Source organism: Solenopsis invicta, chromosome 14, assembly GCF_016802725.1.
Source record: "Solenopsis invicta isolate M01_SB chromosome 14, UNIL_Sinv_3.0, whole genome shotgun sequence".
Lineage (NCBI taxonomy): Eukaryota > Metazoa > Arthropoda > Insecta > Hymenoptera > Formicidae > Solenopsis > Solenopsis invicta.
Window position 1 is genome coordinate 17,048,702 of NC_052677.1, and position 16,300 is coordinate 17,065,001.

The 16,300-nt window shown below is 31.1% G+C and overlaps 2 protein-coding genes across 7 annotated transcripts in view; one reads left to right on the forward strand and one right to left on the reverse strand.

Annotated features, from left to right (window-relative positions):
• The window catches only part of LOC105207673 (protein sickie), a 200,428-nt gene that overhangs the window by 24,964 nt on the left and 159,164 nt on the right, over positions 1–16,300 (reverse strand). The window lies entirely within an intron of this gene.
• LOC105205101 (ATP-binding cassette sub-family G member 4-like) lies at positions 8,182–16,103 on the forward strand. The gene is made up of 12 exons (XM_039457305.1): positions 8,182–8,286; positions 10,112–10,289; positions 10,459–10,769; positions 11,162–11,335; positions 12,525–12,735; positions 13,038–13,142; positions 13,825–13,967; positions 14,047–14,215; positions 14,479–14,579; positions 14,914–15,069; positions 15,349–15,467; positions 15,675–16,103. Exons 2-12 carry the CDS (start codon positions 10,127–10,129, stop codon positions 15,895–15,897), a joined length of 1,875 nt encoding a protein of 624 aa, XP_039313239.1. The 5' UTR covers positions 8,182–8,286; positions 10,112–10,126; the 3' UTR covers positions 15,898–16,103.

Consider the following 16,300-nt stretch of genomic DNA (forward strand, 5'->3'; position numbering starts at 1 on the left):
TGATAAAAAAATGAAAAAAATTAAAAGAACACTGAAAAAAAAAGAAATATAGTGTAAAATGAAATAATAAATAAAATAAACAAATAAAATAGAATAAAACAATAATAAATGAAAGGAATCTCGCAGCAGAAAATAAAAGATTGAGACGTTTAATGAATGTTCGAGCCTATTTATCATAATTGTGACTATCAACAAGACAATTTTAGAACAATATATTGCGGCTATAAAATTTTAATATAAAATTTGCATGACAGATTGCTCCTGCCTGACGCAATCGCAACGTCACGAAGGTTTAATAGGCTACTTATTTTTCAAGGAAAGCCCCGATCGAACGATGATTTAACCCGACGAGATCGCGTAACGCTTGTTTCTTTTTTTTTTCTTCAGAAATCGAGTTTCCTAGACAAGGTCGAGTGCGATTAAGAAGATCGGTTTCAACAGAATGGAATGCAAAATTCGTGTACGTCACCGACAGAATGAGACTGCACCGCGACGATATTTATTCTGCCTGCGAGCGTGCATACAGATGCAGAGGCACGATGTATGTTTTTACGCGCGTCACGTGGACTTAACATTATCTAGAACACAGTCTCGCTCCTCTTTTTATTCGTCGCGTAAAATCTTGATGTGATTTTATTGCGCGACTCTGAGAAGACAATGCGTAAAAGGTTTTGCTTGGTGATGCTCTTCGAAAGCAGAAATAAGCATCTGCGAAAAGCGTAATAAAAGATATATCTTGTAATAAAAGAATAGTTCATTATTTTTTAAATTTAATATTACAGCGTAATGTAATTAATGTATCATTAAATTCACATTAAATTTGAAATACGAATATCACATCATAAAAATTACATCTCGACGCGATAGGCATTGTTTGTCTTATTAATATAATAAAAAATTAAAAATATTAGAAAATTAGAATTATTTTAAAATATTTTTTGTCAGTTATATTTTTGAAGTAGTTGAGGAAGTTGTAATCATGACTGCACGTTAAATAATTTTAATATCTACAAAATATCTTGGTCAATTAAAATTATATAAATAAAATTTACTTCAAAATTTGATTTTATCTATATTACATAAGTTTTATATATATATAGACTGAATCATAGAACGATAGAATAGAATAAATAAAATGTCTTTACGTAACATAATTTATTGCAAAAGAAATCCCTATTTGAAACTCATGACGGAAAGATTGGAAATAGCGTCGAGATAGGAATGAAGATGAAGATGCGATGGCAGCAATAACAATAAGTGCGACGATTATGATTCATCATAATATTCGCTGGGTTTAAATTCACGGTCCAGAACATACATATATACCCGCGCATGAACGGCCAAAGGCCCCAGAGGCATAGACGCGGAGACTAAGAGACCCAGGGACTTGATTGAAGCCAACTGCCCAGCCAATCCCGCAGTCCCGCTTATTAAAAGTCGCGCTGTTGTTTCGCCTTTTGTCTCTCCTCTTAATGTTCGACATTAACTGGCCGCCTTGAACGCGCACGTCCGTCTTGGTTTCGCGCCTTCCATCCGAGAGCCAGCACTTCTCCGCGCGAATATCTCAAAATTCAAGGGATTAATTCGAAAAGGAGAAAATTTTCATGGAACACACGTCTGAAGGTTCCATCATTTCAGCACGGATTTGAATATTAAAATAAAATTATTCTAAACAGCAAATAGGCAAATAGGAAAGTTCAAGGATCGCGAGTCGTCCACGATGTTCTCGAGACGGCGACTTCGATTAACCCGAACTTGAGCATCATTAAAATTTTTTCATCCTCGTGGAATTAATTATCACTAGCGAAACAGTTGTGAAATAACGCAAGAATTCTCCGTCTGATGTTTCGCGTAATTGGATGGCTGATTGGCCGTCGAGATGAATCAAGATTAACCCGATATCGATTTTGAGTCGGACGGAAGAAGCAGGATTCCAAGGGAAGCCAAAGAGATTCAAACTGTCTTGCTCCGTGAAAGAAAAATGTCGATAAAAGATGAGCTCGTGTATGTACTCGTCACGAGAGGCTGCAGGATCCGGGCCAGACCCTTGGGTCCAATGGCGTAAGTCCCGATCGATATAATCTTTAAAAGTTTGGCACACAGCTGCTTTTCTTCTCCCGAAAAAAATCTTAAAAACCTTGAAGTTTCGACTTTCAATCCAAAAAATACCAAAATATCATTGAATGTAAAATCTCACGTCGAGGTAAAATGTAAATGTATTGTGATTTGATACAAGTGTAGAATCAAATTTAAAATTAAATTCAAGACAACTGGAATTAGCTATTGTATAATTTAAAATATCAATTGAATTAAAATGATCTTATTAAGAGAAACTATATTTACATATTGCACAACCCTGCTGTGTAACTCGACTAGAATCATCTCTGATGAAATAATTTCCCGCGTTAATCCATCTCTCTTTCGACTCTTTGAGATAAACGTGTCTTTCATTTCTCGACTGTTAACTTCACTCCTCAACCCAAATACTCCATATTCGGATTGAATCATAAAGTTCGGTCACGAGAGTGGGATTCGCGCAATACTTTGTCGGAGTTGAAAAATAAAATCGAAGAAACTGGTTGTAAAAGTTTCACGAGAGGCAGAGAGAAAGAGAGAGAGAGAGAGAGAGAGAGAGATTGTGTGTGTTGCTGCTGGATATAGTTTTGCGGCAGGACCGCGAAGATAATAACGATTGTAATTTACGACTGACTGCGCCAATGGACCCGCCGCTCGGCAAGTCCTGCGGATTAACGGAACTCCCACGCGTGCCCTCGGTATATACTGTCTTTCGTTCCAAGTTCATGAATCGCCTAAGACGACATGTACCTACGTCCCTGAGCGCCCTTCCTAGTGGAGAGTGTCCTTTCTCCATAGAAATACAGAAACTTCGACATTTGAATTATAATTTATTTTCGTACCTCTCTACGTCAAAAAAAATCCTACGTCAATATAGAAATTTTCTTCCGTTATTAAGTGGATATTAATTATTTATTTTATACTGAATTTCAGTGTATATATATATTTTTTTTTTTAATTAAGGAAATAAATGTTTAAAAAATATTTATTTGAAAATGAAAAAGAATTTCCGGTGTATTATAAATTTTTTAAGGAAAATCGATCAAAAGTGAAAATTCTTGTCTGTGAAACATTATTATTAAAGACAAACTTATGTTCAAACTGAAACAATTCATCGGCTTGTTAATTCAAATTGAAAAATGTATTTAAATAAAATTGTAACAAAAAGTGCTGATTCTACTTAATTTTTATCTATTTTTACTTAAGTCTAAAAATGTCAGTAAAAAATGGTAAAATTGTAGCGGAGTAATATTAAATAAACAAGTTAATCTTATATACAATCGTGAAACTAATTTTCCGGACAAGATATTAAGAATTTGTTTTGTGCCATGAAAACATACTTTCGACGGAAAAGCATTACTAAAAACAAAAGTTCTCACTTCCAATCGAGTTATCCCTAACGAAACTTTAACATATGTGGCAAATTTGTAATATAAAATAAATAAACTTCCGTATCCTGTGTTCAAACAATTAATTTCGTGGTTACTCCAACATTAATACTGATCTTTATCATTAATGTATTTGTTAATACGCCTTGTTTCTCTTCAATGCAAATTCGACATTTAATAATGCCCAATATCCGATTTAATTTAAATATTCTATATATATTGATAGCAATAGATATTGATTACTGTTTGTGATTAGTATGTTACTCTACATGGTGTGTGCAGCATGGGCGCGGTTAGAGATTACAGACTAATTAATGGAAATATATGCATCGCGTGATCGGCCACGCAAAAGAGGAAAAGAGAGAAAAAAAAGTATTCGATGCGCGTTAGAATTACTAATTAGACGGTAGACAAATTTGCGATTGGTCTGCATTCAAATTTTCAAGAACGAGAAAATTGTATTAAACGTAAATATAACATTATTTCTCCACTAAGTAAAACATTTCGAGTATCTTTTTCTTTTAAATTTCTGTAACGAAGAAACGACTTGTCAATATTTAATATTAAATATTTGAATCATTAAATCTCAAATTAAAAACCTACAGAATTAATGAACAAGACTTTGTCATTTAATTATATAAGAAAATTTCGTTTTTAACGATTTATAGGCAACAAATTGAAAAAGAATCTGTTATCAAAAGATTAATAGAATTTATTTAATAAGTAAAGTGTAAAGCTGATAACGTTTAAGAGTGTAATCTCGAAAGGAATTATGAGATATCGCAGGGTCTCATCCCAAACAAAAACTCACCAGATAAAATAAGGTTATACGGAAAGAACGGTCTTGCTGAAATACCTAAAAATTCAGCTGAATACAGATCTGCGTCCAGTGATCTGTACATCAGAAAATAATTTCGTTGGAATTATGAAATATGTTCAAGCACGATGAGCAGTGCTGCAAAAAGTTCTGACAATTGTAGCAACTAGCTCGAGCACCTCACATAATTATTTTGATGTTTTAATAAAATTAATTTTCAAATCTGTACACGGAAAGAATTTTTCAAATATAGAAAAAATATTTTATAAATCGTTTGAAAATTACCAAATTAATGAAACAATAAAAAATTATAAATTGTTCAATGTATTTTTAAATCATTGAAATTTTCACTGTAGCATTTAGTATATGTTATATTTTACTGTGTAATAGATGTTTATAAATCAGAAAAAATTAAAATTCTTCGAATACAATTGTCCTACAATTACCATGATATTTTTAGAGTAAATCTTACGAGAAAATTCTCTTCATGTGTATCGAGCTAAACGTTTAAACGCTTCGGCAGAACCGTTCTTTCCGCATACCTACCTTCGCGTTTTTATAATTTGCAAAGAGAGTTGGATGCCATCGGCAAATACAATGCGAGCGTGTATCTCGGAAGAGTGATGAATTATGCGACGTAATGAAGCAAACAAGTGGAGAAACTCTCGCATTACGTGGCTTAATTGCAAGTATATGAGCGCGGTGGCCGCTAAGATATCGTAAGAAAAACGCCGTCGTGTGTTAGAATCATTAATGGGATACGTGCCGTATGTACGATATATAATATATATATACATATGCGAGCAACAGTATCTGGGCCAGCTTTATATTCCCGTCGGCCGGCCAGTTACGACTCGGACGATCTCTGTTTTTAATTATGTTTCAAGGATCGATCTGGACGCTATCTGGATCGAGAACGCTTCTACGCCGCGCCGCATCAGCCGCATGGCTGAGGTGTCGTAACATCGAAGCATCGAAGGATAGTCGGAAGTGACGTAATCATCATTTACGGCGAAGTCACTCGTAAAAGTTGAACTCGCCCCGTGAATCATTCTAAGTCGCGGTTAACAACGAGTCGTTCCGGTGTGTTATATCCGGGAGATACCAAAACTTTCTTTCCACCAGTTTCTCTTTTTAAAAGTGCATTGTATTTATAATTAACAATATGCACTAGAAGAGCCTTAAGTAACTGAAAAACCACGCGTGCTGTACATGATGTTGCATAAAACAGCAAATAATATTAATTCTCTTTTAAAATAAAAGATATATAAAATAAAATATAAGAATAGTTACAAATGAGATATTTAAAGAGATGAAAATTTTTGCACATGTGTCTTTTATACGTAATTACAATTAAATTGTCAATTTAAAGATGTTACGTCCTATTTTTCTTTTTTCTTCGAAACTTCGGTTTCTTGCATTTTTGAGCAAATACAGTTGCTGTTTATAAAATCATTCCAACATTTAATTAAATTTAAATATTTTTCATTAAAAAATAAAAAAAAACGTTTCGGGGACAGTTCGCTTATTGTCCCTATAAGATCTACTGAAATGGTGGGCGACCACAATGATCGAGTTTCTTTGAAAAGGCAATAAGGTGTTGGAAAATGATTCAAGAGATTTTTCGTTTCGAAATCGATTGTTGCAGCCGTAAAATCGCGGGGTCAGGCGACGAGGCCATAAATTTTGTGGGCATTCGGGTCCCGTGGGACCCACAAAAGGAACGAAACGCGGCGTATATGTATTGTCAGCCTCCTTGCTTCTCGTCCTTTCGATACAATGTCTCGCGAGGATCAGCGACGACGACGTGCACTGAATCTTTTTACACCGCTTAATTCTTTCGTTTAATATTCCGTTTGCTAATCGCTTTCGTAAATTCACGACGGCGCGGCGGTTTGTTGAAAGCGATCGAGGGAATTCAGGAATTTGTTATTCACTCCGGCAGGAAATCCCGAAAATACTGTCAGCCGTATTTTATCGCCGACTTTCGAGCAGGATTCTGTTTACGATGCGTCCGAAGGACATGCATTCATTCTCCTCTAGTGCGTTGATTTCGTGCTAATAATTTTTAGGTAGCGCGCTTAAAAAATAATATTTACAAGTTGTATAGAAATTTAAGGACGATAACACCTATTTTCGAAATAATGAAAATAATTATGTAAAAATTACAGATTGTACTATTACGCATTTAAAAGTGATAATATCACAAATTTTGGTAGATTTTCTATCTCAAAAATTATTTTAAAAAGAAGTAGAAATGTGCTCTAATGGAAATGTATTGAGAAATAATGATAAAAATTTGAATTGCTTAATATAATTCAAGTATTCAAGACGATTTATATAATGATGTTGAAGCTAGCAGCGGATTCGCAGCAGCAGATTCGTCAAAGCAGGGATTCTCATTCAAAATAAAATACATAAGAAACTTTGACATATAAAGGCAAACTAGCAAGTAACTGCTCGAAATACACTTATACGCTTCTAAATAGATCAGACTATCCAGAACAATTAACAAAAATGCGCAGGTCTACTAAATTGTTTAAATTATATAACGAGTTATTACAGAAACAAGGGAAGGAAGCCTCGGTCGGGGCTGCAAATTTTTTTAGAACATTATTGTAAGCTTCTAAATCAATCCCGACTAGTAAGAAAAATTAAAAAAAATGCGCACGGCTAAAAAAATTATTTAAACAATATAAAATTTATTGCAAAAACTAAACAATAAAAAAAATTCTAATACCAAAAACGCAAATAAATTTTAATATAAAAAAGTAAAAAAAATTTTAACATTCACAAACAGTAAAAACAAAACTAAAAAAGAGACCATATTCTCGTCACCCCCTCGTTGGTTGATCTTGAGCGCAAAGAGAGAGAACAATATGTATGTTTTTGCAGCAGTCAAATTATATTTCTGATCTATAATTTACATCAAAGTAAAAAATTGGGAAATCATACTATTTCTTTTCTATAATGACAATATTATATTTCTATACGGCGCAAGAAAGCAACCTTAATGTGATATAATATGTGTAATCTATAAATCCGACATATAAAATGAGATTATGTATTGGAGAGAATCATAAATCTTTTGTATTATGATCGCTCTTGCAACTTTACTGCATTGTAGACGTTGCATAATACTTCTAATGGACGAAAGAAACAATATTAAATAATCATTTTTTAAACAAAAGAAATTACTTAAAAAATATTTTTTTACAAATAAAATATAAATTATAAATGTTTATAAAACCTGTTTGTTTCGTAAACTTGTTATTGTATAAGATTTATAAAAAATTAACAATTTATAATTTTTTATAAATAAAAGTGCCTAGTCTAACATAACTGTATGTCACGTTACCCATCTTATCTCACAAACTTATCCTTTTCTCCCTCTACAACAAATTATTGTAAATTACATTCGTTCTGCTCAATAAACTACAACTATGTAAGATGACTGAGAAAATTCTATGGCTGACAAACTTGTGCTCATAAGAATTATATCACGTTCATATCCGTTAATAATATTAAGTTATTTTAAATAATATTTCATCATTCCCTTCTCTTCTGTACTTAAAAATATGTGTAATATTGAATAATAAAAACGCAAGTGTTTCATATTCGCGTCCGCATTATAGAAACCTAATTTCAAGCGTTATATTGGAGAGTTCCCACGTTTACTCAAGACACAGCAATCGCGAGCATTATTTGTCCTTATTTAATATTCGGTATACAATAAGGATGAAATGATTCCACGAGCATGAACATGATGAGCGTGAAAAGGAATGCTGCCCCAATAAACCGTTTCACCAATGTTACGAACCGGTTATGCTTCACGTGACGAAGAAAACAACAAAAAAACTACGAATTTAGAAACTCACTAATAACATCATCGTCGCAGAATTCGGCAGTTTTGTTTCTGGCTCTCGTGCGTGAAGTAACGTCGTTCGTAAATTGTGATACTATCCAGAGTGTGAATCGAAGCACGCGTGTCGATTTTTTCATGCGGTAAGTTTGTAATTCATTGTTATAGTTCTCTTTGGTTCAACGTTTCGCGCCGCGAGCCGTATTGATATTCGTGACGATTTCGATTGCCCATAAATTTCGCAATCGCGCGTGTTTCACGTTTTCTCCATCGCCACCGATTCGCCACAATTTATTACATTTACAATTTCCTATCTCGCGTTCATGATCACGATATGGTCGCTGCACTTTTCCATCAAGATGTATGCGTATGCGTCAAGATATCCGTTGCTTTCGGAGACGAGCTGAATTCCATCTCAAAGATTTCCGGTCGCGTGTCGTGCAGCAGAAAGAGACCAGTCTTGAGATTTCTAAACGTTCGTTTGCCCTTCGCACCACTGCAACGACGCTTCATTTTTTCCTATTATAAATTTAATAAATGCGAGTGATCTTGTTGAATCGAACTATCGTGTCAAACGTTTAATGGGCTATCCTCGATTCCGGTTCTCAAATTTGTGAGCGTCCCGCTACAGTAAAAAATAACGTTTTATATTAAATTAAAAAACAGTATAATAAACAAAAATATTTTAGGATACACGTAATAATCAATGTTTTAAATTGGTAAAAAATAAAAATATATTACACTACTCAAAAAAAAATAGGGAACACTTTCCAGACACCAAAAATTAGGCTATTTTCAAATGACTGTAATTCGGTGAAAAATCATCGTAGATAAAAAATAAAAAACTATTAAAATAAAAAACTATTAAAATAAATCTTTTAAATCTTCTAAACTTAAAATTTCTCATACTACCACTAATATAAATTATTAAATTTTTTCTATAAAATTAAAATATTACTAATATTATTATAATTTTCACAAATATCTCCTACTAACTTAATTTTTTTAAATTTAAATTATAGCTTATCCCATAACTTATTTAACTAATTTATTATATTGATCTTATTTATCTACAAAATAATTCTTATTAAATAAAAAATATAAATAATTAATTATAAATTAAATTTAATTAAAAAAAAACTTGATATCATTAAAATTGACTAAAATATACTCTCTAATAAACTATTTTTAATAATATTTCCACATTAACTAAAATAATTTATTCGCTCTTTTAATTTCAAAAAAATTTTTATTCAAAATTTCTAATTTAATAATCCCTGATACAAAAGGTACAATAATTAAAATTTCCTTTTCTTCATCTTAATCTCACTCATCTACATTACTCTCTCTCTAATTATTAGACCATATTAGATCACTCGTATCATCTATAAGGAGGCTTGACGACACATTGATCAACAAAAATACGTTTAGAAAAATACGAATTTATATGCGAGTATACGCTTAAAGTACCGAAAATTTTATTTACAAACATTTTTGCCACGTTTCTACTCAGTGTTGTAATTATAATGAGACATTTCCTTATTTTTCTCGAGAACCGCAAGTGATATAAAAAAAAGGTTAACAAGGGATTTTGTTTGTTTTTAAAAGACTTACGTATTCTTATTCGGATTATCGATAGCCAATTACAGGAGAGATAATTTTACAAAGAGATTCGTTCTCTTGATTTGGCATTACAAAAGCGTGGGGATAATCGATATACCAGATGGTACATATAGGAGCAAGCGTTAAACAAAACAGAGACTAGACACTAAACATTTTTCACAATTATCATATACAACTTTTACCGAATCGTTACGTATCGGAGCAGCAGCTACCCGTTCGCAGAGATCGGTCGAATAACAACGATCCACGATTGTATTTTAAACGAGGCTTTTGAACTTAAAATCAGTAGGATAAAATTGTAAACACTAATGTATAAATTAATCAATTGTTGACGACTTGTTTTAGAAAGTGCTCAGAAAGATGCTGAAAGGAAATAGTAAAAATAACGCAGCGAGAATGCTGGAGAACGAATGCAAGGTCGAATTGCAGGAATCAAAAAAACTGCTGGAATCCGAGAAGTTATGGGATTCAAAATTGTATATCCAATTTAACGATCTTTGTTACTCAATTCGCAACCGCAAAGGCAAGTTTGTTTTACACGTGACAATTTATGAAAATTTTCCGCGATTCTTTTACAAGAATTTATAAATCTTAAAATGTGTAAATGCGATGTGACACGCACGAAGAAAATTGCGTTTCCCGTACTGTTACGCAGGATATAATTAATATAAATTAAGAAATGTTTGTTGCAGGAACTGCGAAAACACTCTTACATAATGTAACGGGGCATTTTGAACCGGAGAAGATCACAGTGATAATTGGTCCTTCTGGTGCAGGAAAAACTACACTAATGAAAATCATATCGGGGAAACGATCAATGAATATTAAAGGTACTCTCACTGTGAACAACGATGAATGGAATAAAGGAATGTTCCGTAAACACGTGTGCTACGTACCGCAGCAATTTGATTTATTGCCGTACCTTACAACGAGAGAAACACTCTGCATAGCGGCTCGACTAAGACTCGATGTTAATCAGAGTAAACAAGAAATTAATTTAGTTGTAAGTACAGAAACACAAGAGATTTCTAAGCATTTTAAGCGCGTTTGTACACATTATATATATGTGTGTGTGTGTGTGTGTGTGTGTGTGTGTGTGCGTGTAATATGATTTATTTAATAATTAATTTTATATACAGAATGTATTATTTAATATTTACTAAATATACTTGTATGTGTATGTGTGTGTTTGTGTGTGTGTGTGTGTGTGTGTGTGTGTAAAATTCATTATTAAATAAATTATATACTATACAATAAATTAATTATTAATAATAAAACATAAACAAATAATAATCCAAATAAATCGTGTAACTTGAAATATGTACATATAGTAAAAATAATAATATAGTATACATACGTATAAAATGTCAACACATCAAATATTATTTCTGTCAGGTGGACGATATTGCGGAGAAATTCAACTTGTCCAATTGTTTAGACACAATGGCAAACAAATTAAGTGGTGGCGAACAAAAGAGATTGTTTATTGGTGTACAAATAATCGCCAAGTCATCAGTTTTTTTATTAGATGAGCCAACAAGCGGTCTTGACAGTACCGCATCTTATCAGGTATAATATAAATTACTAACGCAACGATCAGTCAATCAATAACGATCGTTTTACGAAAAAGATTGATATTATTGTCGTATACCGTTAATAATTTTATACATAGTGGTCCAAATATTTTAAGACTAAATTTTACTTCTTTCGTAATGATGCTATCTTCCAGGGGGTAATAAAAGTATACCATACAATAGAAATCTTTCTCGGCACGCCATGAAAGATAGGTGTAAAGAGCAACGTGTGACGATAATTTTGTGCAAAACTTATTCGAAAACTGTCGAGTTTCAATAGGGTTATGGAAATGTCTCCTTGAGTCGTTGAAACATTTTCTGGTGGCATATCTTCGTCTCACAGTTGCGACAAGGAATAGGGTAAAATCGGTATTTACGCCGCGGGGGGATGTACGCCGCAGCAGTCAGAAAAAATAGAAGAATTAAAGATAGTTTGCTCAGAACTATTTTGTTATGTGCTTTTATGTTATATTAGTATTGTATTGTAATTACAGTTCTTTATTGTTAATATTAACGAAAATATCGTAAATTGAATTAATTTTTTCACGTAGAAGTAGCGCGATCGTGTATTACCGTCTACGTAAAATAATTACTGTAGAAAATATAAAAGGCATAATGATTATTTCATGATATGTAAATGTAGAGCGATAGTAAAGGATAAAATACAAGCAAGATTCAAATGACAAAAATGCAAGGGTTTTTTAAGTTTTTTTTTCAAGTATAAGAAAAGAAATATTTCATACTTAAAATTTTTTTTATAATAGTAAACAGTATGAAGTTTTTATTAGCCTAATTTATTTTCCTTAAACATAATAAATAATACTTAATAAATTAAATTTTCGATAGCTGCGGCGTATATACCGACTTTACCCTAACTAAGACAAGTTGATCGAAACGTTTGACCTTAATCACTACCAAAATCACATTAACTTTTATTGGCATATTTGTCGAAGAATGTCTTTTATTATTGTGTAATGTTTAATTCTACTGCGTTGTAGTAAATAGCACCATTAAGGAAAAACAATAAAGAATTTAGTCTTAAAACTTTTAGACCGCACTGTGTACAAGTGCAAAACATTCCAATAATACGGCAGTAACATTAGAATGTAGCGTATGATTGTTTTTTTTACTTGTAATGTTGTTCTTAATATGCTGTGTACAAACATGTAATTTGTGTTGAATAGCTATTTAGCATATTGCACAATATGGCAAAAGCAAACTGCACTATAGTTTGCGCGATACATCAACCTAGTAGTCGTATGATTACGCTTTTCGATGACATCATGATACTCAATCGAGGCAGATGTTTGTACTGCGGCCCAAAGAGCGAGATCTTAAGCACATTCAACATTGCCGGATTCACGTGTCCCAACTTCTATAACATAGCTGAATTTGGTAATGTTCATTGTACCACTCATATTTAATAAATAAATTATAAGAAAACAAAAATTATAAAAAAAACAAAAATTATGAGAAAACAAAGAATTTATATAAAAATTTGTATACTTCTCTAAGATAGCCGTTTATAATTTAAAAACTAATTTTTTTTATTAATTCTTCCATTGTAAACTTTTTAAAATTATTAAAAAGATAGATTTTATAATTAATTTAAAAAATATATACATATATATAAAATTACTACTTTTTACTAATAACAAAGAACAATTGCGGTATTAATTGTATTCTTTTCATTGCAGTTCTCGAGGTGGTAACCGAACAGAAGGATGAAGATTTAGAAAATTTATACAAGATATGGCGTGATGAGTACGAAAAATTCAAATCGCACAGCGAATATAAAAATGGTAAATACGATGTGCACATGATTCAATATTTAAATATTTTATTCATAATTATTTCGATTATTTTATCAATCCAGAATAATACATTAATACAATAATAATCACTTCAGTAATTAACATTAATTCATATGTTTTCTGTCTTCGTAATGATTAAAAACTTTAAATATCTATTAAATATCTACAGCAAATTTTACAGAAATTTAAATTTTAACAAAAATGTTAATTCTTGGTTCAGATATTAAATATTTCTCTTGTGTATAAAATAAAATTAATCATTCAAAAAGCACAAAGATACAAAGCAAGATATTATAATTTATATAAATTTTGAGAAACAAAGTTTAATAATTACTAATAACTCTCAATATAAAAAAAATTAGGAAGTAACTTTATTTATTTTTTAGTAAACAACACATGTTAGTAAAATATATACATTTTGTAATAGTCATTCACAATACAAAAAACTTTGTGTAACGATTCATAAGTCTTCTAAACATAAAATAAACGGCACGTAACATTGAGGATAGATAAAAATATTCTTTGCAAATCACTTGTGGACCATTATTTTTTGAACAGCTATTAAAAAACTATGTTGTATATATTTTGCTAACATGTATTGTACTTGAAAAATAAATAAATTCACTTTACTTTCTATAATTTCAATTCATAATTAACGAATTTTTTGCAGAACTGAATTCAATTGATAACAAACAGAATTTTGAAACAGAAAATAGAGTTACAACCATAAAAAGCTTATTACAAGAAAAATCTACATGGCAACAGCAAAAGATTTTATTTTCGCGAGCTTTAATCTGTATCATGCGAGATAATGTAAGTACAAACTTTTAAAATAGTATTTAAATGATCTGTTAAAAAGTACATCAAAATGTCATTTTGATTGATTTTTTAGATTTTTACAAAATTAAGATTTGCGACGCACATCCTAGTTGGGCTTCTATTCGGGGCAATATTCTACAATTTCGGTGACGATGCAGAAAAAGTACTTAGTAACATTGCTTGCTTATTTATCATGCCAATGTTTTTATTTTGTATAAATGCCGTACAGTCGGTGCATATGAGTAAGTGATATAAAGATTCTTTTACCACATTTTATATTTCATATTTTATATATATGTGTGTATGTATGTATCTTTTTAAATATAAACATTAACGCTTTATGTTGGCAAATAATTATATTAAACATTACTACGACCTTTCTGATAATTTAAAAAAACTGATAAAAAGCTAATACTCTCAATTGACCACATTTAAACTAAGGAAAAATAAATTACGTGAATGTTATCAATTGTAATTGTATCATGTTAAATGTATCTGATTTCAGTTCCCAAGGAAGCGGCAGTGTTCCTACAGGAACATTTAAATAATTGGTACTCTTTCAGAGCCTACTACAGCGTAAGAGTGATATCGGATATCCCGATGCAAGTATGTTTCAGTGCACAGCACTACAATTTTGTCACTAATTATTTCGTTTAAACATAAAGTTCTGTCTAAATATTAAACTGTAATAAAGTTCTGACTAAATATTAGGTCTGTTCTTTCTAGTTGAATTTCATGTTTCTTCTTTTTCTCGTTGGAAAAAAAATAAGAAAGGAACAACAAATTCAGCTGAAAAGAATGGACTTATTATAGTGTCAAAATATGTCGTCATTGTTTTTATTAATGTTTTTATTAACAACAATTAAAAAATAGGCTAATGAGAATCCTTAATTAATCAATTGTTTTTATTAAATTAGGTAAAAATTTATTTGACTTCTAGATACTTTGTACCTCATCTTTCTTTTTAATATCATATTATATGACGGGGCAGCCAATGGAATTCCATAGAATTATACAGGCATGGATCATTTGTCTGTTAACTATAATTCTTGGACAAACATTCGGGATATTTATAGGCACAGTTTTTGGCGTTAAGGTATTAAAACATCGTACTTTTTATTATTTTAATTAATATTCAGGCTATTAGAAAAAGGCTTAGAAATTCAACATTATGTATTACAATATGAAAAGATTGAATACAATTATTATAAAATTAATAAGTTAATAAAGCAATGATTCATTTATAATATGTATCAGATGTTCTAGTACATTGGTCAGGTTTTCATTTAAATTTTATTTCGATTCCTATTTAGTGTAAGAATTAAAATAAAATTTATTCGTAATAATATAGTTAATCAAAAATAACTTTTTTCAGTTAGGTGTATATATGATAATGGCAATTAATATACCATTATTGATGCTCGCTGGATTTTTCGTGAAAATAGCAGAATTGCCAGTGTACATACAACCTTTAAGTTTCATAAGCTGCTACAGGTACAGATAAACTTATACCCCAACGGGAATTAATTAAAATTTATCATTTATTGGAACATAACATTTTCAGTACAAATTGTTTTTTTGTTTAACTTATAAGGGCTATTTTTCAAAAATTGTTGCTCACATGCAAAGACATGCTTTTATTGTATTTTTAATTTAACATATATTTTCAGTAAATTTAAGAAACATAAAATTTTATTTCAGATACATATTTACTGGATTATTGCAGACAGTCTACCTTGACCGACCTGATTTGTCGTGCCCTAAAATTTACTGTTATTTTAGTTCAACAAAAAAAATTCTTTCGACAATGGACCTTCTAGAATTGCCATTTTATGTACTTCTGATAATACTTATCTTTTGGATACTTTTTTATCATGTACTCGTCTATGTAGTATTCTGTTGGAAAATTTATGTAAAAAAGTGACCTATCATAGGCCCAAGATATTCTTATATTTATGTAATACGCACAAGATTTTTGTGCACTTTATTCTTATATCGCGAGGGGTTGGTCACTAGCGGTTAGGTGTACAAAAATTACCTTTAACACGGATTATCTTTAAATTACCTTGGATTACTTAAGATTACCCAATACTACCTCAGATTACACAATACTACTTCAAATTACCCAATATTACCTCAGATTACCCAATACTACCTCAGATTATCAAATACTACCTTATATTACCCAAGATTACCTTAGAGTATTAAAAATTACGTCATATTTTCTGAGATTACCCAAAATTTTACCAAATTTATTTTGCTCATCTAAAATTACCTTATACGAGTAGCTAAAGTATTATTTCTTCAGATCAATTTTAGATTTTCAC